General features: G+C 41.5%; 1 protein-coding gene across 2 annotated transcripts in view; it reads right to left on the bottom strand.

Moving 5' to 3' along the window:
* CFAP54 (cilia and flagella associated protein 54) overlaps positions 1 to 25,690 on the bottom strand; it is a 538,848-nt gene that overhangs the window by 135,952 nt on the left and 377,206 nt on the right. For both annotated transcript variants that reach the window (XM_077472059.1, XM_077472058.1), the window contains exons 45-49: positions 22,024 to 22,090; positions 21,724 to 21,924; positions 19,175 to 19,261; positions 4,359 to 4,478; positions 4,193 to 4,246 (exon numbers count right to left, since the gene is read on the bottom strand). In XM_077472059.1, the coding sequence (XP_077328185.1) occupies positions 4,193 to 4,246; positions 4,359 to 4,478; positions 19,175 to 19,261; positions 21,724 to 21,924; positions 22,024 to 22,090 (529 nt within the window). The remainder of the gene's footprint in view (positions 1 to 4,192; positions 4,247 to 4,358; positions 4,479 to 19,174; positions 19,262 to 21,723; positions 21,925 to 22,023; positions 22,091 to 25,690) is intronic.

A 25,690-nucleotide genomic window follows, 5' to 3' on the forward strand; every position in this document is an offset into this window, starting at 1 on the left:
GTATTCAACCATCTTGGCTTTTTACCTATTTTGTTACATTACAGCCTTTAGTTCAATGTTTTTTTAATCTGAATTATATGTGATGGATGAGAACACAATAGTCTAAGTTGGTGAAGTCAAATTATAAAAATATGTACATAAAACTATTTTTCAGAAATAAAAAACTGATAAATGGCATGTGAGTATGTATTCACCCCCTTTGTTATGAAGCCCATAAAAAGCTGTGGTGCAACCAATTACCTTCAAAAGTCACATAATTAGTGAAATGATGTCAACCTGTGTGAAATCTAAGCCCTTGTACACACGGTCGGAGAATCCGTCGGAATGTGTCCTATCGGACCGTGTCGTCGGATAATCCGACTGTGTGTGGTATGCATCAGACTGATTCCATCGGAATATCCATCTGACCCAATTTTCCAACATGTTGGAAATATTTCCCAACCAACTGGGCCGATCGGACATCATGTGTAGAGAATTTTGATCGGACCAAGTGCCACGCATGCTCAGATCAAATTCCTACATCAAAGCTATTGGCTACTAGCCTGAATGTAGTCCCATCGTAACAAAATTACATCATCACGTTCTGAAAGATCGGATTTTTCGCCAACTTTGTCCGACCGTGTGTATGCAACAGTTTCGGACAAGATTCGACGGACAAAATCCGAGGGGCAAAATCCGACGGATTTGGTTGTGGAAATCTCCGACCGTGTGTACAGGGGCTAAGTGTCACATGATCTGTCATTACATATACACACCTTTTTTAAAGACCCCAGAGGCTGTGACACCTAAGCAACACCTGCCATGAAGACCAAAGAACTCTCCAAACAAGTAAGGGACAATGTTGTGGAGAAGTACCAGTCAGGGTTAGGTTATAAAAAAATCCAAATCTTTGATAATCCCTAGGAGCACCATCAAATCTATCATAACCCAATGGAAAGAACATGGCACAACAGCAAACCTGCAAAGAGACGGCCGCACACCAAAACTCACAGACCAGGCAAGGAGAGCATTAATCAGAGAGGCAGCACAGAGACAACTCTGGACGAGCTGCAGAGTTCCACAGCAGAAACTGGAGTATCTGTACATAGGACGACAATAAGCTGTATGCGCCATAGAGTTGGGCTTTATGGCAGAGTGACTAGAAGAAAGATATTACTTTCAGCAAAAAACAAAATGGCACATTTTGAGTTTGTATAAAGGCATGTGGGAGAATCCCAAAATGTATGGAGGAAGGTGCTCTTGTCTGATGAGATAAAAATGTAACTTTTTGGCAATCACAGAAAACGCTATGTCTGGCGCAAACCCAACACATCACATCACCCAAAGAACACCATCCCCACAGTGAAACATGGTGGCAGCATCATGCTATGGGGATGTTGTTCAGCAGTCAAGACTGGGAAACTGGTCAGAGTTGAGGGAAAGGTGGATGCTGCTAAATACAGGGATATTCTTGAGCAAAACCTGTACCACTCTGTGTGAGATTTGAGGTTAGGATGGAGGTTCACCTTCCAGTAGGACAATGACCCCAAACACACTGCTAAAGCAACACTTGAGTGGTTTAAGGGGAAACATGTAAATGTGTTGGAATGGTCTAATCAAAGCCCAGACCTCAATCCAATAGAAAATCTGTGGTCAAATTTAAAGATTGCTGTTCACAAGTGCGAACCATCCAACTTGAAGGAGATGGAGCAGTTTTGCAAGCAGGAATTGGCAAAAGTCCCAGTGGTAAGATGTGGCAAGCTCATAGAGACTTATCCAAAGTGACTTGGAGCTGTGCTAGGTGGCTCTACAAAGTATTGACTTTAGGGGGGTGAATAGTTATGCACAACAACTTTTTCTGTTATTTTGTCTTATTTGTTGTTTGCTTCACATTTAAAAAAAAAAATCTTCAAAGTTGTGGGCATGTTCTGTAAATTAAATGATGAAAATTCTCAAACAATTCATGTTAACTCCAGGTTGTGAGGCAACAAAACACGAAAAATGCCAAGGGGGGGGGGGTAAATACTTTTGCAAAGCACTGTATTTACAACAACAAACAATTCTGCAAATATGTGATATAAGAAATCATTGACTAAATAAAGGTTTACGGTTTCTCAAAATCGTATTAAAGCTAAATGCCAGATATAAACACCACCATTTATTTCAGCTAAATTTTCCTTCCAAAAAAACAATAAAATATGATTTTACATACAATGCATGATCCTGTCCTGATCAGTATTCTCTAATTCCCAGCACTGAGGGAGGGTCAGCACTTTGTGCTAGTCAGGGCTCTACTGCTCTGCACAGTGCTATACCACTAAAGAATATGCTTACATGAGGGGAAAGCTGAGAAAAGATCTCATCGGTCTATGTCTGTTTCTTTACAGTCCAGGCAAAAATTTAGGTGAACCTTGAACCAATCTAGATTACTTAACCCAGTGCAGTGATGTAACAATAGAAATAGAACCCTATGAGTCTGCTGTTGGCCTTGGGTAGAAGGCAATCCCATTAGGGAGGCTGTTAAAGGAAAATAAAGTGATTTCAGTGTAGAAAGTCTGAAGTCAAGAGCTCAGGATCCTCACTAGTAACAAATCCCTCTCTGTGCAGCGGGAAGCATGTGCTTAGCTGTCTTAGCAGTGTAGATTTAGTGCCCTCTGATCTTCTACAGACTGAAATTAACTGTGTATGCCTAATGCAGTCAGAAATTTTTTCTTTAGTAAAAACCTTATAGTACAGTATCATTATTATTATTGCTACTAAAACTACAATTTTTAGCCAAAGCACTTGTCCCCAGTAGTGTACTGACTATACTGACAGCTCTCCTGCTGTCTGTCCTTGATTTAGACATACTTTATGTTATGATCAGTGACACGTATTGTCACAGTAGACACTGCAATCTGCTACAGAGAGAGTTAGCCTGGAGGACACCATCAAAATTCTGCTTTGGGACCTAATGATTCATATACCCCAGCTTAAATGCATTGTAATTTACAAAGGATAAAAAAGCTGGCTGAAATGAATTACAAATTTTAATTCTTTAACTCTATATAGGCTGTTTACCTGGACTTCAGTTTTAAAATTTTTACTGTTACCAGAAAACATGGATTATGTTGCACATGGATAACTCACATTATAAAACATAGGGGTATATTTATAAAGCAACGGATGTGATAGTCACCAATTCCTGGTGGATGTGTTTCAAATGTCAGTGTATTGTTTAGGTAATGTCACATTCTCTGCTTTATAAATATTGACCATAGTTATATTTTTTCAGAGACATGTAGAAATGTTATAATGTCAGATAGAGGAAATTATTTCTTAGCTGTACAGTTTCACAGTTGATTTTATTTTGCTCTTGATTAACAATTGTACACTTGTGTTTCTTCTTGTGAAACACTCATTGGGGTTTATTTACTAATGCTGGAGCGTGCAAAATCAGTCTTACTTCTACATTGAAAACAATCAGTTTCTAACCTCAGCTTGCTCAATTAAGCTTTGGCAATAAAACCTGGAAGTTGATTGGTTTCTTTGCAGAAGTGAGCCTGATTCTGCACTCTCCAGCTTTAGTAAATAAACCCCAATAGTGAACTTGATGAAATTTTCCTTTTTATAACCTAACTGTGTAACTCTTCTGCGTCAGTGAAACCTCTAGTAGCATGAAGCAGGCAAGATCAGAACTTTTCACCAATGCGTATAAAATGATGCTTATGGCATGCCTTTGTTGATAAAGGGGCAGTTCATCCAAAACATTGAGTGGAAGCTTCTATCTTCTGACTACATTCCTCACACAGACACCCCCTATTATGGCTTTAGTCAACTGGCAGACCTAAACGGTTATGTGAGTGCCACATTGCTGTAATATTAGATGCACATAAGAAACCAATGGGGAACTCAACATGTCGGCAGGCACTCAATTTTGAAATATCAGTTCTGGATTCATCGTGAAATGATGAACTGGTTTTAACATGGCGCATGGTTTTCACTTCTCCTGCCAGGCATTTCTCTCATTTTCTTTTGTGGTCTTGTTTGCGGGGGATCAAATCCTGCAGCTGTCACTTTTTGTTTTATTTGTTTCAAAGCATGGAATTTTACGCATTACAACATGTCAACACAAGTTGACAATAAATGTAAAAAGATATGAAAACACATATGTTAGATATAGATGTTCTGCATGGTAAATCCCTGTAACAAAAAAATAAAATGCTCAGCCTACCTGTAGGTTTTCATTGTAGAGGAGGGTCTTTGAGGGTGAGAATTTCACATTTGCCTGGAATACATTAAAGTTGTTAAAAAAAAACATACAACTGGGCTGTGAAAGACACTAAAGGAAATACAGTATGCATGGTAACAACTAAAAATTTATTATTTAACTGGTTTACCAATGGTTTCCCGGGACAGAATCCTTCATGTGGTCGTTTGGGAATTCGTTGTCCATTACTAAGTAGCAAAAATTCATGGAGTGCCTCAGCAAATAGGTTTAAATCTGTGAGCGCTTTAATCTTAAATCAGAGGGAAAAAAATGTAATTAGTTTACACTTTTATAAAAACAAATTACTACAGGCTGCCAAAGAAACCATAGTTATTAACTAGTTAGCCAAATGCAAATTAATATTAGACGCATTGGACTTACATTGTTTTTAAAGACTCTACCAGCTCACAGATTTGTATTGTGAGAAGGAGAAGTGCCACGTTGTAGCACAGCAAAGCAGGAAACAGAGCCTGTTTATGTAATCAACAAATACAGTTGCCCTCCTATACACATATAAATACACATCATACATAGAAAAAGGCTTTCAAAACAGTAACACACTTTGACAAGATTCTTTACATCAGGGTGGTCTCTATTCAGAACCACTAGAGATTTTTTTTCTGCAATCAACAAAATTCATCACTCAAAAATAGGTAATTTCATTGTTAATTTACATGTATACTGTATCTAACAAATTGAATTATTACAGAGAAATGAATAAATCATCAGTAAATATGGAAGATAAAAATTAAAATAAGGCTCCTGTATGAGCAAAAAAAATTCCCAGATACCCAAGCCTCATAACATAAACAGAAAAAAATCCTTTGCCTTCATTGACTAAGTTAAATCTTCTTTCATTTGTGTCTCACATTCAACCCCACTCAGACACTGCAGCACACAGTTTGAGGGTTACAGCAATGGGCGCAGTGCTGGCAACCCAAAAAGCTGTGGGCTGGACCAGGTGTGGCCAGGTGCTGATCAGCAAGCTACAGGCTTCTGAACCAGCAGTGCCAATGCAGATAGCAACCCACCTGACTTATTTTTCATCCCAATTTTGGTGCATACAGGCACAGCCTACATGTGACAACTTTACCCTGTATTTAGGAGCAGTGCAGCATTGTTACCACACCATAACTGGGTGCTGCATTTGGTTGATTTCATAGACAGTTATGGGACTTTGTAGGGGCACTAAGAAGAGATATGATTGCAGATGCATGCACAGTTAAGCACTGTGCATTTTGTTATGGGAGGATATGTTTTTTTTTTTAAATATATTAATAGAGTAGATGCCTTATAATGCCTTTTAATGAATCACGCTGAGACCCTAATGCTTGACCTGCTAAGAGTAACAAATATAAAGCAATTAAGCAAAGATTAGTGTATATACAGTAACATTTAAAGTTCCTCAAAAAATGGTAACAGCCTACAGTAGTTATATGATCACAGTATAGACTTTCATTTTATAACATCAGCATTGTGACAGCAATACAAACAATTCTCCCCTGCTGTTTACATTCAATTTCTAAGTACTACATACCCCATGCTACGTTGTTGCCTGTAAGCTATGATTCCTGTACTGACCCGCCTGCCGAAACTCCTCCTCTCATTCTGTGACACAGCAGTGCCCACCCACAGGGCGTAGTAAAGACGTGTCACAGAATTCAAGGATGCAAATGTGTGGGGATCTTCACAAAGTAAGTTTACCAACTACAAGATTGTTCAGAGTTGTAAGAGTAGGCTAGAAATAATTGAATTTTTCATTTTTCATTGTGACCATGGATACACGTTCCTTATTTTTAAAGAATACTTATTTTTTATTTGAAGAACACCTAAAACTATGATATATACATATCACCTATGTTTGGATACATTATATGTATTTGTAATGTGTCATCTTACAGCACTGTACATTTAATACAATGGTATTACATGCAATTATAGTATTACATTTGAGAAAAACATTACTAAATTGTGAATGTTCATAATAATGTTCTAAGTGCACACTTCTGTATATAATTTGGAACACAGTGTGTGGGTGCATTTAGTTTAGGTTAAACGCACAGTTGGCCATGAAAATGTGTTCACTACATAGAAAAATGCCCACAGCAGACAGGCTTAAAGGATAAGTTCACTTAAAAATAAATGAATAAATAATTGCACATTCTTTTGCAAGTAAAAAAATGTACATTTACTATTTTTTTTTGTAAGAGCCTGGAAAGTATTGCACCCACAATCAGCAGATCAAGGGTGCCATGCAGGACTCCTACATTGTACGGGTAGGCAGTTTCACACTGACTGGAAGAATCAATGAACTACCAGAGCATTCCACAGCACCATGGTAGTTCATTGAGAGCCTTTGGGGATGTCGGTACTTGTAGTTTTTCTATTCAAAGAACACTGTGAATGAATAATGCAGTGGGGACGGTTGTTTAGATTGTGACAGCTAGCGGGGGGGGGGGGGGAGAAGACCCCCGCTCACTGTCAAAAAGGGTGGATCGGGGGGAGGGGGGCGATGCATTAGAATTGTGTTACACCTTGAATATGGGTGTACCATGTTATGAAAGCTGAACTTGTCCTTTAACATAAACGCATGGCAACCACAGTCCAAATGCCACTGTAGTATTTAATGGAAAATCTTTACAGTGGGTTACTTTTTTTCCTCTTACAGGTTTATTAACCAGTTGCCGACCGCCGCACGCCGATGTACGTCGGTACAATGGCACGGGCAGGCATAAGGACATACATGTACGTCCCTTGCCTCCCGCGGGTCGGGGGCCCGATCGGGCCCCCGCCCGGTGCCTGCGGCGGTCGGTATTCGTTCGGGAGCGATCCCGGACGAGGGGACGGCCATTCATTCATGGCCACCCCCTCGCGATCGCTCCCGACGAATAGAAATCCCCGGTGACATCACTTCCTCTCCTGTAATGTAAACACAGGAGAGGAAGTGATGTATTCTCTCCTCCGTGTCGGTATTTTTCGTTCCGACACGGAGGAGAGCGGATCAGTAAGTTGCACCAACACTCTACACACACAGTAGAACATGCCAGGCACACTCACACCCCCCCGATCACCCCCCGATCACCCCCCCAATTACCCCTGCCCCCCAGTCACAGTGACACCAATGTCATTTTTTTTTTTTTTTTTTGCATTGGTGTCATTTGTGACTGTAATAACTGTTAGGGCAGTTAGAGTTGGCCCCCTTTAGTTCTAATGTACCCCCCTAACCCCCCCAATAAAGGTTTAACCCCGTGATCACCCCCCGTCGCCAGTGTCACTAAGGCTGGGTTCACATTGCAGCGGTTTATGAGAACGAATGTGATTCGCACCGCACTGCAGTGCAAATCACATCCGATCTCTGTGCGATTCGAGTTCAGCCATTCGCCGCACCCGCCGCACCCGTCGCAAATTCGCACGGGACCCTTTTTTTGGCCCGCAGCAGAATCGGATCGCATGGGTGTTCACACCATGCGATCCGAGTTTGCAGATCGCACTGCGATATGCGAACTGATCTGGGGGTGTCAGTAACATTTCACTGACACTCCCAGCAGTTCGCATAGGGCAGTGTGAACTGCCGCCGGGAGGCATGCAATGCGGGAACCCGCCGCGGATTCGCGGCGTTTCCGCATCGCTCCAGTGTGAACCCAGCCTAATAAGCGATCATTTTTCTGATCGCCGTATTAGTGTCACAGGTGACGCTAGTTAGGCAGGTAGGTATTTAGGTTCGCCGCAGCTTTTTATAGCGCCAGGGACCCCCATATACTACCGCATAAAGCCCCCTGATTGCCCCCTAGTTAACCCTTTCACCAGTGATCACCATATAACTGTTACAGGTGACGCTGGTTGGTTAGTTCTTTTTTTATAGTTTCAGGGCACCCGCCATTTATTACCTAATAAAGGTTTAACCCCCTGATCACCCGGCGGGTGTCATTTGTGACTAATAACTGTTAGGGCAGTTAGGGTTAGCCCCCTTTAGTTCTAAGGTACCCCCCTAACCCCCCCAATAAAGGTTTAACCCCGTGATCACCCCCCGTCGCCAGTGTCACTAAGGCTGGGTTCACATTGCAGCGGTTTATGAGAACGGATGTGATTCGCACCGCACTGCAGTGCAAATCACATCCGATCTCTGTGCGATTCGAGTTCAGCCATTCGCCGCACCCGCCGCACCCGCCGCAAATTCGCACGGGACCCTTTTTTTGGCCCGCAGCAGAATCGGATCGCATGGGTGTTCACACCATGCGATCCGAGTTTGCAGATCGCACTGCGATATGCGAACTGATCTGGGGGTGTCAGTAACATTTCACTGACACTCCCAGCAGTTCGCATAGGGCAGTGTGAACTGCCGCCGGGAGGCATGCGATGCGGGAACCCGCCGCGCATTCGTGGCGTTCCCGCATCGCTCCAGTGTGAACCCAGCCTAATAAGCGATCGTTTTTCTGATCGCTGTATTAGTGTCACAGGTGACGCTAGTTAGGCAGGTAGGTATTTAGGTTCGCTGCAGCTTTTTATAGCGCCAGGGACCCCCATATACTACCGCATAAAGCCCCCTAATTGCCCCCTAGTTAACCCTTTCACCAGTGATCACCATATAACTGTTACAGGTGACGCTGGTTGGTTAGTTATTTTTTTATAGTTTCAGGGCACCCGCCATTTATTACCTAGTCTCACTAGTGTACCCCTAAATTTAGGGGTGTCTACTTTCCAAAATGGGGTCATTTGGGGGGGGTTTGTGCCATCTTGGCATTTTATGGCCTTCAAAACTGTAACGCCCTTAGAAAGCCTGAAGGCGGTGCTTGGTTTTCGGGGCCCCGTACGCGGCTAGGCTCCCAAAAAGTCCCACATATGTGGTATCCCCATACTCAGGAGAAGCAGCAGAATTTATTTTGGGGTGTCATTTCACATATGCCCATGGCATGCGTGAGCAATATATCATTTAGTGACAACTTTGTGAAAAAAAAAAAAAAAAAAAAAAGTTTGTAATTTTCCCGCAACTTGTGGCAAAATATAAAATATTCCATGGACTCAACATGCCTCTCAGCAAATAGCTTGGGGTGTCTACTTTCTAAAATGGGGTCATTTGTGGGGGTTTTGTGCCATCTTGGCATTTTATGGCCTTCAAAACTGTAATAGGTAGTGAGAAGTGAACTCAAAAATTTACGCCCTTAGAAAGCCTGAAGGCGGTGCTTGGTTTTCGGGGCCCCGTACGCGGCTAGGCTCCCAAAAAGTCCCACATATGTGGTATCCCCGTACTCAGGAGAAGCAGCAGAATTTATTTTGGGGTGTCATTTCACATATGCCCATGGCATGCATGAGCAATATATCATTTAGTGACAACTTTGTTAAAAAAAAAAAAAAAAAAAAAAAGTTTGTAATTTTCCCGCAACTTGTGGCAAAATATAAAATATTCCATGAACTCAACATGCCTCTCAGCAAATAGCTTGGGGTGTCTACTTTCTAAAATGGGGTCATTTGTGGGGGTTTTGTGCCATCTTGGCATTTTATGGCCTTCAAAACTGTAATAGGTAGTGAGAAGTGAACTCAAAAATTTACGCCCTTAGAAAGCCTGAAGGCGGTGCTTGGTTTTCGGGGCCCCGTACGCGGCTAGGCTCCCAAAAAGTCCCACATATGTGGTATCCCCATACTCAGGAGAAGCAGCAGAATTTATTTTGGGGTGTCATTTCACATACGCCCATAGCATGTGTGAGCAATATATCATTTAGTGACAACTTTGTGTAAAAAAAAAAAAAAATTTTTTTTTTTGTCATTATTCAATCGCTTGAGGCAAAAAAATAAAATATTCAATGGGCTCAACATGCCTCTTATCAATTTCCTTAGGGGGTCTACTTTCCAAAATGGGGTCATTTGGGGGGGTTTTGTACTGCCCTGCCATTTTAGCACCTCAAGAAATGAGATAGGCAGTCGTAAACTAAAAGCTGCGTAAATTCCAGAAAACGTACCTTAGTTTGTAGATGTGACAACTTTTGCGCAAACGAATAAATATACAATTATTGACTTTTTTTTTACCAAAGACATGTGGCTGAATACATTTTGGCCTAAATGTATGACTAAAATTGAGTTTATTGGATTTTTCTAATAACAAAAAGTAGAAAATATCATTTTTTTTCAAAATTTGCGGTCTTTTTACGTTTATATCGCAAAAAATAAAAATCGCAGAGGCAATCAAATACCATCAAAAGAAAGCTCTATTTGTGGGAAGAAAAGGACGCAAATTTTGTTTGGGTACAACATTGCATGACCGCGCAATTACCAGTTAAAGCAGCGCAGTGCCAAAGTGTAAAAAGACCTCTGGTCATTTACCAGCAAAATGGTCCGGTCTGAAAGTGGTTAAAAAATAAAAACGTAAAGATCACTGAGGATGTGTAAAGTACAGAAATCCATAGCAGTCAGTCAGAAATCACCTCTTCGCTCATCAAACCAGAGTGTAATGAAATTTGATTGGTCGCTAATTGATGCTGCACCTAGCCTTACAAATATTTTTTGAAGAATACAAACTTGTGGTAGTGACTAGAAACTAGAGCAGGGTTTTTTTCAGCAATGCTACACCTTTGTTTGGCCAAATACATTGCTACAGTCATACATCTATGAACGTTTAACAGATTTTTATCAGCCTTGATTCCTGGGACCAGTTAACCTAAATTTGATCAGCGACAGGTGCAAGTGTTCATTTCTTGTAGTTCTTAGCTTCAGCTGGCATTGTAATGGTCATTTGTGATGTTCAGCTGTGTTTATTCCACTTGCCAGTCCAGGATTTTTTCAGCTGCAAAATAGCAAATTTGAAGCAGGCTGGGATGTACAAATTATGTTTCATTATTTTCCTGCACACTCAAAAGGTTCTCACTGCATCCAGAATGAAAAACATTAATGAGAATGCAGCCTTTATAACTGTGTGTTATCCATTCTTCGATGTCTCTATTTCACTATTTAGTTCTATCTCTAATACATACGTGTCATAGGATTCCAAATGCAGGTTCCAAACATTTTGTCATCTAATGAGCCACATTCAAATAGAATAGGAAGTAGGACATGGTATAAGAAACAAAATATAGAACTAAATAAAATGCAGATTGTTGACAATTTGTTGCCCTTTCTACACACTGCTCAGAACAATGATAGAGAGATACAAAATAAAATAACTGTTACTTTGTGTTTACATTGTTCTATTCATCCACAGATCAAATGGATGAGGTTTGATCTGCAAGTGATGTCAGTTAAAGCACTCACAAGTAAGAAAAAAAACATTTTTTTTTTAAATCGATAACCAGTTGCCTACCCTGGGCGTCTTACAAACGTCCATAAAACCCCCTCCTCTGTACACAGGACTTGTATGTCTTGTATGCCTTATCTTTTATCATCTCCTTCTACTTAGCTTCTGTGCACAGCCCTGAGATCCTATGACTGGGAGCTAGTCTGAAGCCTTCCTCACTGATCACTCTGACAAATAATCTCAGTGAGAATTCAAGGTAACATTTTAAGGCAAAACAAACAAGTAACATAGTAGCTATCTTATCTGCTGCATTCCCTGTCAGGCAGATTTGTGAATGAGAGAGCTGCTGCTGACAGAGGAAAGTTTTTTATTGTGTACACAGGGAGTTGATTCTTAACTAAACAGGACTTGCTCTTTTTTTTCCCTAATTAACCCTTTCATTTCACCCTTTTATAAGTACTATTTAACAGTTTCATCTCCTGTTGCGTGTTTCTATTTTAAGTTATTTGCTGGAAACATTTTTTTTAAAGCACATATGTACATTGTTATCTTTAAGGATTTAATGTTTTGGAAAGAAGTGTTCCAAATACTATCAGAGGTCAGAGGTATCCCCACCCCTCTAACTCCTGAATTAGCCCTGCTTAGCATCGGAATTGATAATCTCCCTCACCATCTCCGATGTGTAACCATCCACATTCTGCTAGCAGCGAGAATAACAATTGTCTGTAATTGTAAATCTCCTAATCATATCACTAGTGATGAAGTAATACGCTTGGTACACATACATGGTTCATATGAACGTATGTATGCTATGGTGGAAGGACATAGTTACATATAGTTACATAATAGGTGAGGTTGAAAAAAGACCATCAATGCAAATAAATGTAAAAAATTCTCAGAGGACTTTAGGGTCACAAGACAGCCCTGTTTGTCCCCCAAAAAACAATATATGTATCGATTCTTTATCATAAGTCTTTACAAAGTTATAGACTCATGCATAGACACATAGCAAGAATTTGAAATATGGGGGGTTATTTACAAATGGCAAATCCAGTTTGCACTACAAGTGCACTGCAAGTCGCTGTAAATCGGGGTAGATCTGAAATGAGGGGAAGCTCTGCTGATTTTATCATCCAATCATGTGCAAGCTAAAATGCTGTTTTTTATTTTCCTTGCATGTCCTCCTCGGATCTACAGCTACTGCACTTCCAAGTGCATTTTCAGGTGCACTTGTAGTGCAAAGTGGATTTGCCTTTAGTAAATAACCCCCATGGCCTGGTCCATAGGGGGTATGTTAGAGACAAAGTGGTTAATCATTTTCAACCTCCTTATTAACCCTTAATTTACCCTAATCAGCTGTAATCAACTAATTTTTCCCTTCTTCCCTTCACTGTTATTTATCTTCTGAATTGTTTTGTGTTCATTTCTGTTTATTTGCCTATTATTATTTACACTTTTTTCATGTTCAGCTTGAGTCCTAATATTTGTTTTTTTCAGTGTTACATTAAAAAAACCTCCAAATTAAAAGAAAAATGCCTTTATTTCACTTGCAAATAACTTGCAACGCTTTGTACCATAATCATAATTTTACTGTCATTATAAAGAGGACAAATTCTAGAATAAAATTATAATTTTTATCTACAGCAGTGGTCTTCAAGCTGAGATACAGGGGCCGGATGTGACCCTTGGTTTGCCTTTATCAGGCCCTTGGGACACACTTCTTCCCATTGACACAATGAACTATTTCTTTCTGCACCAACAATTGGGCACGATTCCCATCACTGGCCCCAAAAGTGGGGCACTATTCTTCCCACTGACACCAATAATAGGGCACTTATCTTCCCATTTACACCAATAATGTGGCACTATTCCTCCCATTAGCACCGGCGATGTGGCACTATTCCTACTGACATCAATGATGGGCATTCTTTAGTTTCATTGACGCTAAGGTATTTTCTACTTCCACTGGCCACAGTCCAGCCCCCTCAAGGTCTCAAGTACAGTAAACTGGCCCTTTGTTCAGAAAGTTTGAAGACCCCTTATCTACAATAACATATTTTTTTCAATTAATTGTGGCCATTATCGACACGTTTCCATTAGGCTGCATTTACATCGCATTTTTTTTCCACTTTTTTGTTTGTGTGTTTTGTTTTGTGTTTTTGAGCATTTTTGTACAGCATTTTCCAAGCATTTTGGAGCTTTGGTATTTTCGTATTAGCCCATAGAGAAAATTATCATCTGTGTCATCATTTGTTGCTATGTGTTTCTGCTTTCAGCTGCTTCAAAAGTGCACCAATCTACCTGAATTGAGCTCCAAAAAAACCCTTTTGAGCTTCTGGAATTTGGCTTCAGGCGTTTTGGAGTGGAGCTATGAACCCCCACCATAGAGAATAATTTTTTTTTTTTCTCCCTGAGCGTTTTGGAGCTTCGAGCTTCAAAAAGCTCAGGTGTAAATGAGGCATAAATTATAAATTTTTTCCAGTTGATCTCTTCCAATAAGAATAATTAATCTATAGTCAATAACCCATTCAATCAATATGCCACCCACAGTGAAGTGGTTCTTAACCTCGATGGCGGTATGATTAGTTCTGATTTTAGGTGCTGAAAGCAGTACAATTATTTTGCATGGAAATTTGGCGTTTTATATTGTAGGCCTGGAATTCTTAGGAATAACTCTCTTAAATCTGTTCAAACAAGAGTCTAGTAGACATCCCGGGTATGAGAAAATTTATAATATAATAAATATAATAAATAATAAATAATAATAAAAATTATTCAATAATGTAATCAAATCCAAAAACACTGAAACTTGCTCATTTGCAGAATTGTCGCTGTCATTAGATTTAGTGTTTGGAACGGAGCTCGGTGGCACTCGGCACTGTGTGAATCGAGCGGAGGACGGCTCGCTCACACAGCGTGGAGGACATTGCTGGATCCAGGGGACAAGGTAAGTAACCTCTCCCTGTATCCTCCCTGTATCCAGCGATGCGATCCCGAGTCTGGCTCGAGGTTACCGCTCGTGGTACTGAAATCCCAGCCCGAGCCAGACTCGGGATCACCGCTATGGGAGGTTAATAGATAATTTGAAATATGATGGTAAGTTATCAAGTCTGTTGTCACCATGCAATCTTATAATACCTTAACCCAATGCACGAAAACATGTTCGCCAAAGGTTTGAATGAGCTCTTATTATGCATGATTGGCTTCATACTTATTAGAGGTGTATAACTTAGTAATAGGGATGAGCCGAACACCCCCCGGTTCGGTTCGCAACCAGAACTTGCGAACGACCCCCGCGTTCGAAACGAACGTTAGACCCCCATTGAAGTCTATGGGACTCGAACGTTCGAAATGGAAAGTGCTAATTTTAACGGCTAATATGCAAGATAGTGTCCTAAAAAGGGTTTGGGGACCTGCCTCCTGCCTCAGGGGACACGGGTCACTGCAAAAAAAAGTTTTAAAAACGGCCGTTTTGGCGGGAGCACTGATTTTAATGATGATTAAAGTGAAAAAAAAAGGTGAAATATTCCTTTAAATATGGTGCCTGGGGGGTGTCTGTAGTATGCCTGTGAAGTGCCACGTGTTTCCCGTGTTTGGAACAGTCCCTGCACAAAATGACATTAAACGGAAATAACACCATTTAAAACTGCTTGCGGTTTTAATGTTATATCTGGTTCCTGCAATATGGTTGAAAATCATTCAGAAAAATGGCATGGGTAGCCCTCCCTGCCCATTACCAGCCTATTTGGGTCTTGTACGCATATTAAGGGGAACCCCGTACCCATATTAAAAAAAGGAAATGCGTGTGGCCCCCAGGCCCTATATACTCAGAACAGCAGTATACAGGCGGTGCAAACAAGACAGGGACTGTGTAGGTTTGTTGTGTTAAGTTGAATCTGTTTGTAATTTTCAACCGGTACATTTTTAAAGTGTAGCTCCAGTCAAACAAACTATTTTTAAGCTTTTTGGAAAACATAGGGAAGGGTTATCACCCCTGTATAATTTGTTTTGTCGTCCATCTTTTTTCATCTCACTTGCTGCTGTCTCCTTGCGTTTGCAAGTAGGAGATGTTTGTAAGTTGGATGTTTGAAAGTAGGGGCCTGCCCTATATTATAGCGGTATGTACTGGGTACAGAGCACGCAGACAGCACGCACTATCTCCTAACACTACTGACTGCAAGCTCTATTATTAACCACTTGACCACTGGGCACTTAAACACCCTTAATAACCAGACCAATTTTCAGCTTTCGGTGCCCTCACATTTTGAATGACAATTACTCAGTCATGCAACACTGGACCTATAGGAAATGTTTGTCCTTTTTTTCACACAAATAGAGCTTTCTTTTGGTGGTATTTAATCACCGCTCGGTTTTTTATTTTTTGTGCTATAAAAGAAAAAAGACAGAAAATTCTGCGAAAAAATGAATTGTTCTTCGTTTCTGTTATAAAATTTAGCAGATTAGTAATTTTTTCTTCATAAATTTTGGCCAAAATTCATACTACTACATATCTTTGGTAAAAATAAGTACAAATTGGTGGATATTATTTGGTCTTTGTGAAAGTTATAGAGTCCACAAGCTATGGTGCCAATATCTGAAAATTGATCACACCTGAAGTACTGACGGCCTATTTCCTTTTTTTTTTTTTTTTACCACAAAATTGCCATATTATCAGGTTATTTCACACACACAGCATATGCATACCAAAAGACCCTGGAGAATACAATGGTGGTTGTTGCAAATTTTTATCTCGCACGATATTTGCACAGCAATTTTTCAAACGCGTTTTTTGGGGGGGAAAAACAGTTTTGTGCTTAAAAAACAAACAAAAAAAACAGTAAAGTTAGCCCAATGTTTGCATAAAGTGAAAGATGAAGTTATGCTGAGTAAATAGATATCAAACATGTCACTCTTCAAAATTGCACATGCCCGTGGAATGGCGCCAAACGTCGCTACTTAAAAAATCCCCATAGGCGACGCTTACATTTTTTTTTACTGGTTACATGTTTTGAGTTGCAGAGGAGGTCTAGGACTAGAATTATTGCTCTCGCTCTAACGTTCTCGGCGATACCTCACATGTGTGGTTTGAACACCGTTTTCATATGTGGGCGGGGCTTACGCATGCGTTCGCTTCCGCATGCGAGCACATGGGGACATGGGCGCTTTAAAAAAAAAATTTTTTTTTTATTGTTCATTTTACTTTATTTATTTTAGTTTGACATTTTTTTCCCCAAAAATATATTTTTGATCACTTTTATTCCTATTACAAGGAATGTAAACATCCCTTGTAATAGGAATATGGGGTGACAGGTCCTCTTTACAGTGAAATCTGGGGGTCAATATGACCCCACATCTCACCTCTAGGCTGGGAAGCCTGAAATAAAAAATAAAAAAAAGATTCTGGCTTTGATCGTACTGGCGAGTTGGTAGAAGCACCGGAGGGCGGTGAGGGGTGGGGGGCGTCTATGGCTGGGTATTTCAGGGTATCACCGAGTATGGCTGGGTATCTCCGAGTATGGCTGGGTATGGCAATTTATGGCAGGGTATTGCAGAGTATTGGCGGGGTATTGGCGGGGTACTACAGAGTAATAGCAGGGTACTGCAGAGTATTGGGGGGTACTCCAGAGTAATGGGGGGTACTGCAGAGTAATGGCAGGGTACTCCAGAGTAATGGCAGGGTACTGCACTGCAGAGTAATGGCGGGGTACTGCAGAGTAATGGCAGGGTACTCCAGAGTAATGGCAGGGTACTGCACTGCAGAGTAATGGCGGGGTACTGCAGAGTAATGGCAGGGTACTCCAGAGTAATGGCAGGGTACTGCAATGCAGAGTAATGGCGGGGTACTGCAGAGTAATGGTGGGTACTGCAGAGTATTGGGGGGTACTGCAGAGTATTGGGGGGTACTGCAGAGTAATGGCAGGGTACTGCAGAGTAATGGCAGGGTACTGCACTGCAGAGTAATGGCGGGGTACTGCAGAGTAATGGCGGGGTACTGCAGAGTAATGGCAGGGTACTGCAGAGTATGCACTGGTATTGCAGAGTATTGGCAGGGAATTGAGGGGTTAAATTTGGTGAGCAGCGATGTGGGCACTGCAGATGCAGCCCACATCGCTGCTGACACCGATCTCTTTCCCCTCCGCTGTACCGATCGGTACAGAGAGGGGAGGGAGGAACAAGTTTACAAGTGATCACTCCGTCATTTGACGGAGCGATCACGTAGTAAACGGCCGCGACGAGCGGCCGTTTACCGTGATCCGTGATGCGCCGGGTCCTGTGGACCCGGCGGTCACGGATGCTCTCGAGTGCGCGCCCCAGGGGGCGCGCGAGAGCAGAATTCTGGGAGGCCGTTAATTAACGGCCTCTCAGAGTTAAACAACCGCCCTGAAGCCGTTAATCGGCAATGGGCAGTTGTTAAGTGGTTAAAGCTAGATCACTAGCTATATAGGTGAGGTGAATATAGTGGTGTATACTGCGGTCAGGGCACAGACAACAACCACTACACAGCAGCAAGATAGGAAATCAGCCAAAAACGATCGGTGTGTACTGTGTTGAAGGTACACAGAACACCCACTGCTTCAGATGCTAACACACTACACGAGGCCGCCTCAAAGGCGGCCTTATATAGTGTGGGGCGTGCACTACACAGCCTGAGCTATGATTGGCCACAGGCAGGATGCCTGTGGCCAATCATGGCTCTCCTCGCTGCTGGCGCTACGATTGGCCAAGCATGCGGGGTCACAGTGCATGCTTGGCCAATCATGAGCCAGCAATGCACTGCGCCACCGCAGTGCATTGTGGTCCGCGCGCGCCACTCGAATTTTGACGCGAACGGCCCAAACGTTCGGAATTCGCCGAAGGGCCGAACAGCCAATGTTCAAGTCGAACGTCTGTTCGACTCGAACACGAAGCTCATCCCTACTTAGTAAATATGGGTATACTGGCCTTGCAGAGAGATTCTGTGTTGAGATCTTGGGTCAAAAATGTAATAAGGATTACTAAAATGTGGTTTTATCTCCAGTTCCCAATATACGATGTTAACTGTGTGATGTGTGGTGTTGTTATCGTCATTATTACATTAGGTTTTGCACAGAAGCAGTTGAAAGCCATATTAAGGTAACTGAGGGCAACATGTGGCTTTCATGATAATATCTGGGAACCACTGTGGGACAATATGAAGGATAGTAACGCTTCATATGTCAGCCAAATAGTTCACCTAATACAAACCAATCTAATACAACTTGGTACATCAAGAAGGAAACATTACACTAGCATTGTCGTAATTTTACATCCTCCTGCTGTTCTCTATGTGTAGATGTACGGTAGCAGCATATTATACAGTGTATAGTCGCACATATGTCAGGCTCTAATGTGACATATGTATGTGTCTGCTTTGTGCAAATCTTCAAAAGGTCTTATTGTTTATCAAATGAACACACTTTTTTTTTTACAAAGGTTGCACATGTTCAGCAATAAAACATAGCTTTGTGATGTTTTATTGAAACCAGCTGAATGATTAAACTTTGCAACAAGCTAACAATTAGCACAGATGTAATTTTTACTATGGAACATATTGCTATACTGTTCAGAAAATCATCAAAAGAGCAGTAAAATGAGCCAATTCCTGGGAAGATAATGTCAGTCAGTGTAACTTATTTAATTATATTCAGTCATACCACCATGTGTTTATTTTGACATCAATAAGATTAACTTAGCCTTTCACAAACCTTTAAAAGCCTTCCTTCCACGCATTTGACAGGGTCACGGCATACTGTAGAAGCAAAATACTGGTACAAAGTAAGCAATGGCAAAACCTGTTTAAAAAAAATAAATACATTTCTAGGTTTAAATAAATGCTTGTTTATCATCTCACATCAGTAAAACTATGTAAAATATTACATTTCCAAACAATTTATAATTCTAATACGTTTCTGAGTTAGAAACTCAACAGTCTACATTTTGTGTGATTTCCAGTCTTAGGCCGCGTACACACGGGCGGACTGTTCGTCCAACTTTGTCCGCTGAACAGTGTTTCAGCGGACAGTCCGCTCGTGTGTGGGCTTCAGCGGACAGTTTCAGCGGACAGTCTGACGAACAAAGTTTTTCGGAATTTCCGTAAGACTGTCCGCTGAAACTTGGTTTGAGCGGACAGTCCGCTCATGTGTAGGCTTGTTCGTCAAACTAAGTTCCGCGCATGCTCAGAAAGGATTTACACGCCGAAGGTTGCATTGCAGTGTATAGGACTTCGAATCTCTCGTCCCGTCGTACGTGCCGTTCACGTCATCGCGCAAGTTTTCAGCGGACTGTTCGTTCGTCGTGTGTGGTCAAGTCCGCTCATGCAAATTTTGAACGGACTGTTTGTCAAACTGTTTGACAAACCTAGTTGGGCGGACAGTCCGCCCGTGTGTACGCGGCCTTAGTCCATAGGGTTCAGTATTCAGTTGGCCCATTTTTTCAGCTATAACAGCCTCAGCTCTTCTGGGTAGGCTGCCCACACAAGGTTTAGGAGTGTACAGAGTCTATGGGAATGTTTGACCATTCTTCCAGAAGCACATTTGTGAGGTCAAGCACTGATGTTGGACGAGAAGGCCTGGCTCACAGTCTCCACTCTAATTCATCCCAAAGATGTTTTATCGGGGCGCCGGTCAGTCAAGTTCCTCCACCCCAAACTTGCTCATCCATGTCTTTATGGACCTTGCTTTATGCACTTGTGCGCAGTCATGTTGGAACAGGAATGGGCCATCCCCAAGCTGTTCCCACAAAGTTGGGAGCATGAAATTGTCCAAAGTGTCTTGGTATGCTGATGCCTTAAGAGTTCCCTTCACTGGAATTAAGGGGCCAAGCCAAACCCCTGAAAAACAACCCCACACCATAAACCCCACTCCACCAAATGATTTGGACCAGTGCACAAAGCAAGGTCCATAAATACATGGATGAGCGAGTTTGGGGTGGAGGAACTTGACTGGCCTGCACAGAGTCCTGACCTAAACCCGATAGAACACCTTTGGGATGAATTCGAGCAGAGACTGAAAGCCAGGCCTTCTAGTCCACATCAGTTCCTGACCTCACACATGTGCTTCTGGAAGAATGGTAAAACATTCCTATAGACACACTCCTAATCCTTGTGGACAACTTTCCCAGAAGAGTTGAAGTTGTTATAGCTGCAAAGGGTGGGCCAACTCAATATTGAACCCTACGGACAAAGACTGGTATGCCATTAACCACTTCCTGCCCAGCCTATAGCAAATTGACAGTGGTTCAGTTATCCTGACTGGGCGTCATATGACGTCCAGCAGGATAAGCCGTAATCATGTGCCATAAGGGGCACTCAGCATAGGCGAATCAGTAGTGCGGCGCGTCAGTCTGACCCACCTCATCACCGATCTCAGTAAAGAGGCCCTGACGGAGGTGAGGAGGTGTCCAATCATAACTGATCACGATGTTAATCAGGAAGAGCCGTTTATTGGCTTTTCCTCACTCACGTCTGACAGATGCAAGTAGAGGAGAGATTATCGGCGCCTCTCCTGACAAGGGGGGTCTGTGCTCTGTTCCCACCAGTGCCACCTATGAGTGCTCATCAGTGCTGCCTATCAATGTCCATCAGAGCTGAATAGCAGTGCCACCCATCAGTGCCGCCTATCAGTGCCCATCAGTGCCACCTCATCAGTGCCATCTCATTGGTGCCACCTCATCGGTGCCGCCTTATTAGTGCCCGTCAGTGCAGCTCATCAGTGCCCATCAGTGAAGGAGAAAACATACTTTTTTACAAAATTTTAAAGCAGAAACAAAGAAAATCTTTTCCAAATTTTCAGTCTTTTTTTATTTGTTTTTATTTGTTTAGCAAAAAATAAAAACCGAGGTGATCAAATACCACCAAAAGAAAGCTCTATTTGTGGGAACAAAATGATAAACATTTTGTTTGGGTACAGTGTTGTATGACTGCAAAATTGTAATTTAAAAAGTGACAGCGCTGAAAGCTGAAAATTGGCTTGGGCAGGAAGGGGGTAAGTGCCTGGTATTGAAGTGGTTAAAGTTCGTGGGTGTGTAAAGGGAGGTGTCCTAATACTTTCAGCAGTATAGTGTGTGTGTATATATATATATATATATCAGCAGGAAAACAATTCTAAAACTACAAGAGGGAAAAGGAAAAGCATATTGTTTTCAGGGATAAAGAAATGAATCTGAAATTTGTACACAAAAATAAAACCTGAAGATGAAGGATATCAGCATATTTATTGAAAGATTTGTGTGTGTGTTTTTTATACTTGGGACTAACCATGATATTTTGAGCAAATGAATAAAGTTCTGAAATGAGAAAACCCAGACTAGAGACAACAGTGTTGACATCTGCTCTGTGTCGATCAGAAAACAGGTCAATCCCTGGAATAAGTTCAGTTATCTCGCATCCTTCCCCAATCTCATATAATGCATAATCAAGGTCTTCATCTGGATGAGGCAGGGACGCGTAAAACAGTGACTAGAAATGAAAACAGACGTTGCATATTACATCATTTGTATTTCTGATATTTTCTAACTGTGCAAAAAAATACATATGAATCACAAACGAGTGTCTTACCTTGAAAAGTAAAGCTGAGAACAGGCAGCAATCTGTTCTCTTTCTGACATTTGATGTCAAGATGTAACTGCAAAAAGGGCATATAAAAAGAGAGCTGAGAAAGAATATCTTTTGTCCAGTATTTATGACTTAGTCATAATTAATTTTAGCAATTTACTATTACGTGATTGTTGCCAAGAATTATTAGGATTCTAGATTATCTATGATTCATTGTATTTATTTATACAGCACTGATACATTTTTTGGTTACGTTTACTGAAAACACTGATCTACTCACTTTAGTCGCTGCTTTCTTCAGAGATTACAATCTAATGTTCCTACTCCTAAACGCACTCACTGGGACCAATATGGGTGGAAGCCAGGAAAACAAACATACTGCTCTAGTGCTGCAAGGCAGGAGCCATAATAACTTATTAATAAATAAGCCACTATGCTTCCCGCATTCCTCTTTTTACAGCTTTTGACGATCCAAAGCGCAACTATTAGGGTATTGGTGGAAGAGTGGAACTTGGAACTCCCCCCATCCCATGGTTGTCAGATTTTTCTTCCTAGGCTTAAAATGACTACAAAAGACCATATTTTTGAGATGGCATATTGGACAGTAGTAGACTTACAACCTTTACTTTAAGTAAAAAATGTGAGGATGGGAGCTGGAGTATATTCAAGATTAACCCAGATTGATAATATTATAATGTAATAAATCAGTATGCTAAAATTTATATTTAAAACCAATAATTATGACTTAAGGGAGAAGTCCAGTCTGAGCTTTTTAGGCTGGGCTTCCCCTCTGGATCACAGGAGTGCAATTCATTTTCCACTCCTGTGACCTGTTTTCAGAGGAGATCAGTCTGAAGTCTGCTCACCTCTGACGTCACTGCAATCAGTCGAGGCAGTGTGCCATCCTGACCTTCCAAGTCTGGGTCTGCCAGCTGCCTTGATTGATGGAAGTCTCAGCGGGCCGCTGAGATGGCCGCTCCCTGCCCCTCCACAGCTCAGCGCTCCAATGAGCTTGGAGAAGCAGAAAGGAGAGATGCTGACTGACAGTCAGCAGCTTTTCTCTCGAGGATCTGTGAGAACAAAGCCATTGCCGGTGTTCGGTGGCTCGGTTCTCAGTGCAGAGATGGCAGGGGGACATCAGTCTGATGCTGCATCCACATAGGTAAGTATGAATAAAAAAAACAAAAAACATACTTCTCTTTTAATTAATATATGGCACGGCAGTCATTCCCTGAGATCCTCATTCTTAAAGTGGATCTCCAGGTTTCATTTAACTTTAATGAGTTAATTTGGACCAAGCTGGTCCAAACAAACTATTTATTTCACTAACAGTTGCAGCGGTCCTGTATGAATTGTATGTAGCCTCAGCTCAGCTACATACAGTATACAGAACTGTGTTCCAGTAGCAGGAAATTAAATTTCTGTTGCCCTCCCAAAACAAAATTGAGTCGGACAGAGCGCTGCTCATCCATTCAGAGGGAGCTTTGTACTCTATGAATGAATAAAAAGCTTCCTATGATTGGCTAAGGCAGAGAGGCAGGCTGATGACTCCGCCTCCGAGGAAGCTTTGTATTCAATCATAGAATACAAAGCATGCTAGTGAATAGCTGAGCTGTGCTCAGCCTGAATTATGTTGTGGGAGTGGGATGGAAAGATCTCATCCTGCTGCTGGAACACAACGCTGTATGTAGTTTATATCGGGCACACAGCCGCTACAACTGTGAGTGAAGTAAATTGTTTCTTTGGACAAGCTTGGTCCAAACAACCTTTATAAAGATAAATGAAACATGAAGATGAACAAGATATAGTACAGATACAGATTTTTATTTCTGTGCATCTAGCCCCGAGAGTTACAGCTCTGTTTTGGAAGGGTAGGAGACCTGATTTTTCTCTACTGCAGTTAAAGCGGGAGTAAACCCAGTTTCAAAAAACACTTACATTCCCGGCATGCCAGAAATGCTAACTTTCACATTGGTTGTCCTCTCAACCAAACTTTCAAACCATCCAATGGCTGGTGTCATAACTGATCACATGTGCAGCATTATGGCAGTTGAAGAATTATTAGAGGCCAAGATGGCAGCTTCCTTGACTGAAAACGATAGGAGGGTTTACTTCCACTTTAAGGTATACATCTTGTACCTGCCCACCATGTTGCACAGTAAAAGAAGCAGTAAACCGATGAGCCCATTTTTCAGTCGCTGTGCTTCCTGTCAGCATGTCCTTGTTAGCACTGCTGCACAACAAACTGGCACCCTCTCCCAAGCTAAGCTTGAATTGAAAAATAAAATACATTTAATGATGTAATAATTAAAACAGAGCTGCATTCATTTGTGTTCCTTTATCTGCCTGGAGTTCAACTAAAATGTGAAGGCCTGCTCACCCTTTCTAAGCTCTGAAATGTAACTTAGTCAGTGATAGCTCCAAAGTATTTTACATTTAGTGATGACCTTCTACATGTTATAATCCTACTTGTATTTAATTATTTATGTGTCTACAGTTATATTTCATTATTTTTTTTTTGTGAAACTTTGCTTTAACTAGTTACCCCTGGTGTGTTGATTTTTTTAGGGGCTATTATGTAATAGGTATCATATTATTAGCTTTTACATTTTAGCCCTTATATGTAGAATTTAAGCTAGGGTTTCTGTCCAGGAATAAACATCATGCTTGCTGCTGCTATTTAAAGGATAAATTCACCTTCTGGAACATGTTACACTTGCCACCCATATTTAGGGTATAATGCGTAACAGCACATGTTCTCCGCACTAGGGCCAACCCCCCCACGTGTGACAGCGTCCACGGAGCCATGTAATTCTTTCATACTACAAATCCTGTCGGCCACCGCTTGTAGTTCTCAATGAACTGTGAGGGTGTTAATGAGTACACTTGTAGTTCAATCTCAAGCTCTGTGGCTTTCAAACTGACAGCCCTGTACAGAGGTGCACACTGATCACAGGTGCAATGCTTTGCGACTCCAACAGGAAAAAAGAAAAAAAGCTGCTCTGCAGCTTTCAAACTGACAGCCCTGTACAGAGGTAGGGACTGAAAGCTGTAGGGCTTGTCTGCAGGAGTCTGCCATTGCACCCACGATCCACCGATCACAGGTGCAATGCTTTGCAAGCTCCAACGGGCAAAAATAATAAATGCCATTTTTTCCCTGAAAAAATATATGCATTTATTATGTTTTTCCAAAAGGTTGTCTTTACCTATCTCTTTATAAAAAAAAAAAAAAAAACATTGTCTTGTCTTCTTGCTTGAAAACTTTAACTCACTAGCCCAGAACAAGTATACAGATTAAGGGTCTGACATAATGCAAAACTCCTGGAATTGAAGAAAATCTACTCCTGCAGTGAGAACACCTACCCTGCAAGGAAATATTTCTTTAGTCTACAGGTACAAGGATGTAACAATTATTCCTGTGTCCAACAGGCTTTTCCATCCATGCTACACTGCTGTCTCTCTAATGCCCCACACACACGATCAGAAATTCCATCAGAAAAAACTTGGATGGTTTTCTGACGGAATTCCGCTCAGGGTTGCCTTGCATATACGCGGCCACACAAAAGTTCTCTAGACTTTCGACCGTCAAGAACGCAGTGACGTACAACACTACAACGAGCCGAGAAAATTAAGTTCAATGCTTCCGAGCATGCGTCAAATTGTTTCCAAG

This window comes from Lithobates pipiens, unplaced genomic scaffold (assembly GCF_037356315.1).
Source record: "Lithobates pipiens isolate NorthernLeopardFrog02 unplaced genomic scaffold, aLitPip1_a1.2 Scaffold_8, whole genome shotgun sequence".
Taxonomy (NCBI): Eukaryota; Metazoa; Chordata; class Amphibia; order Anura; family Ranidae; genus Lithobates; species Lithobates pipiens.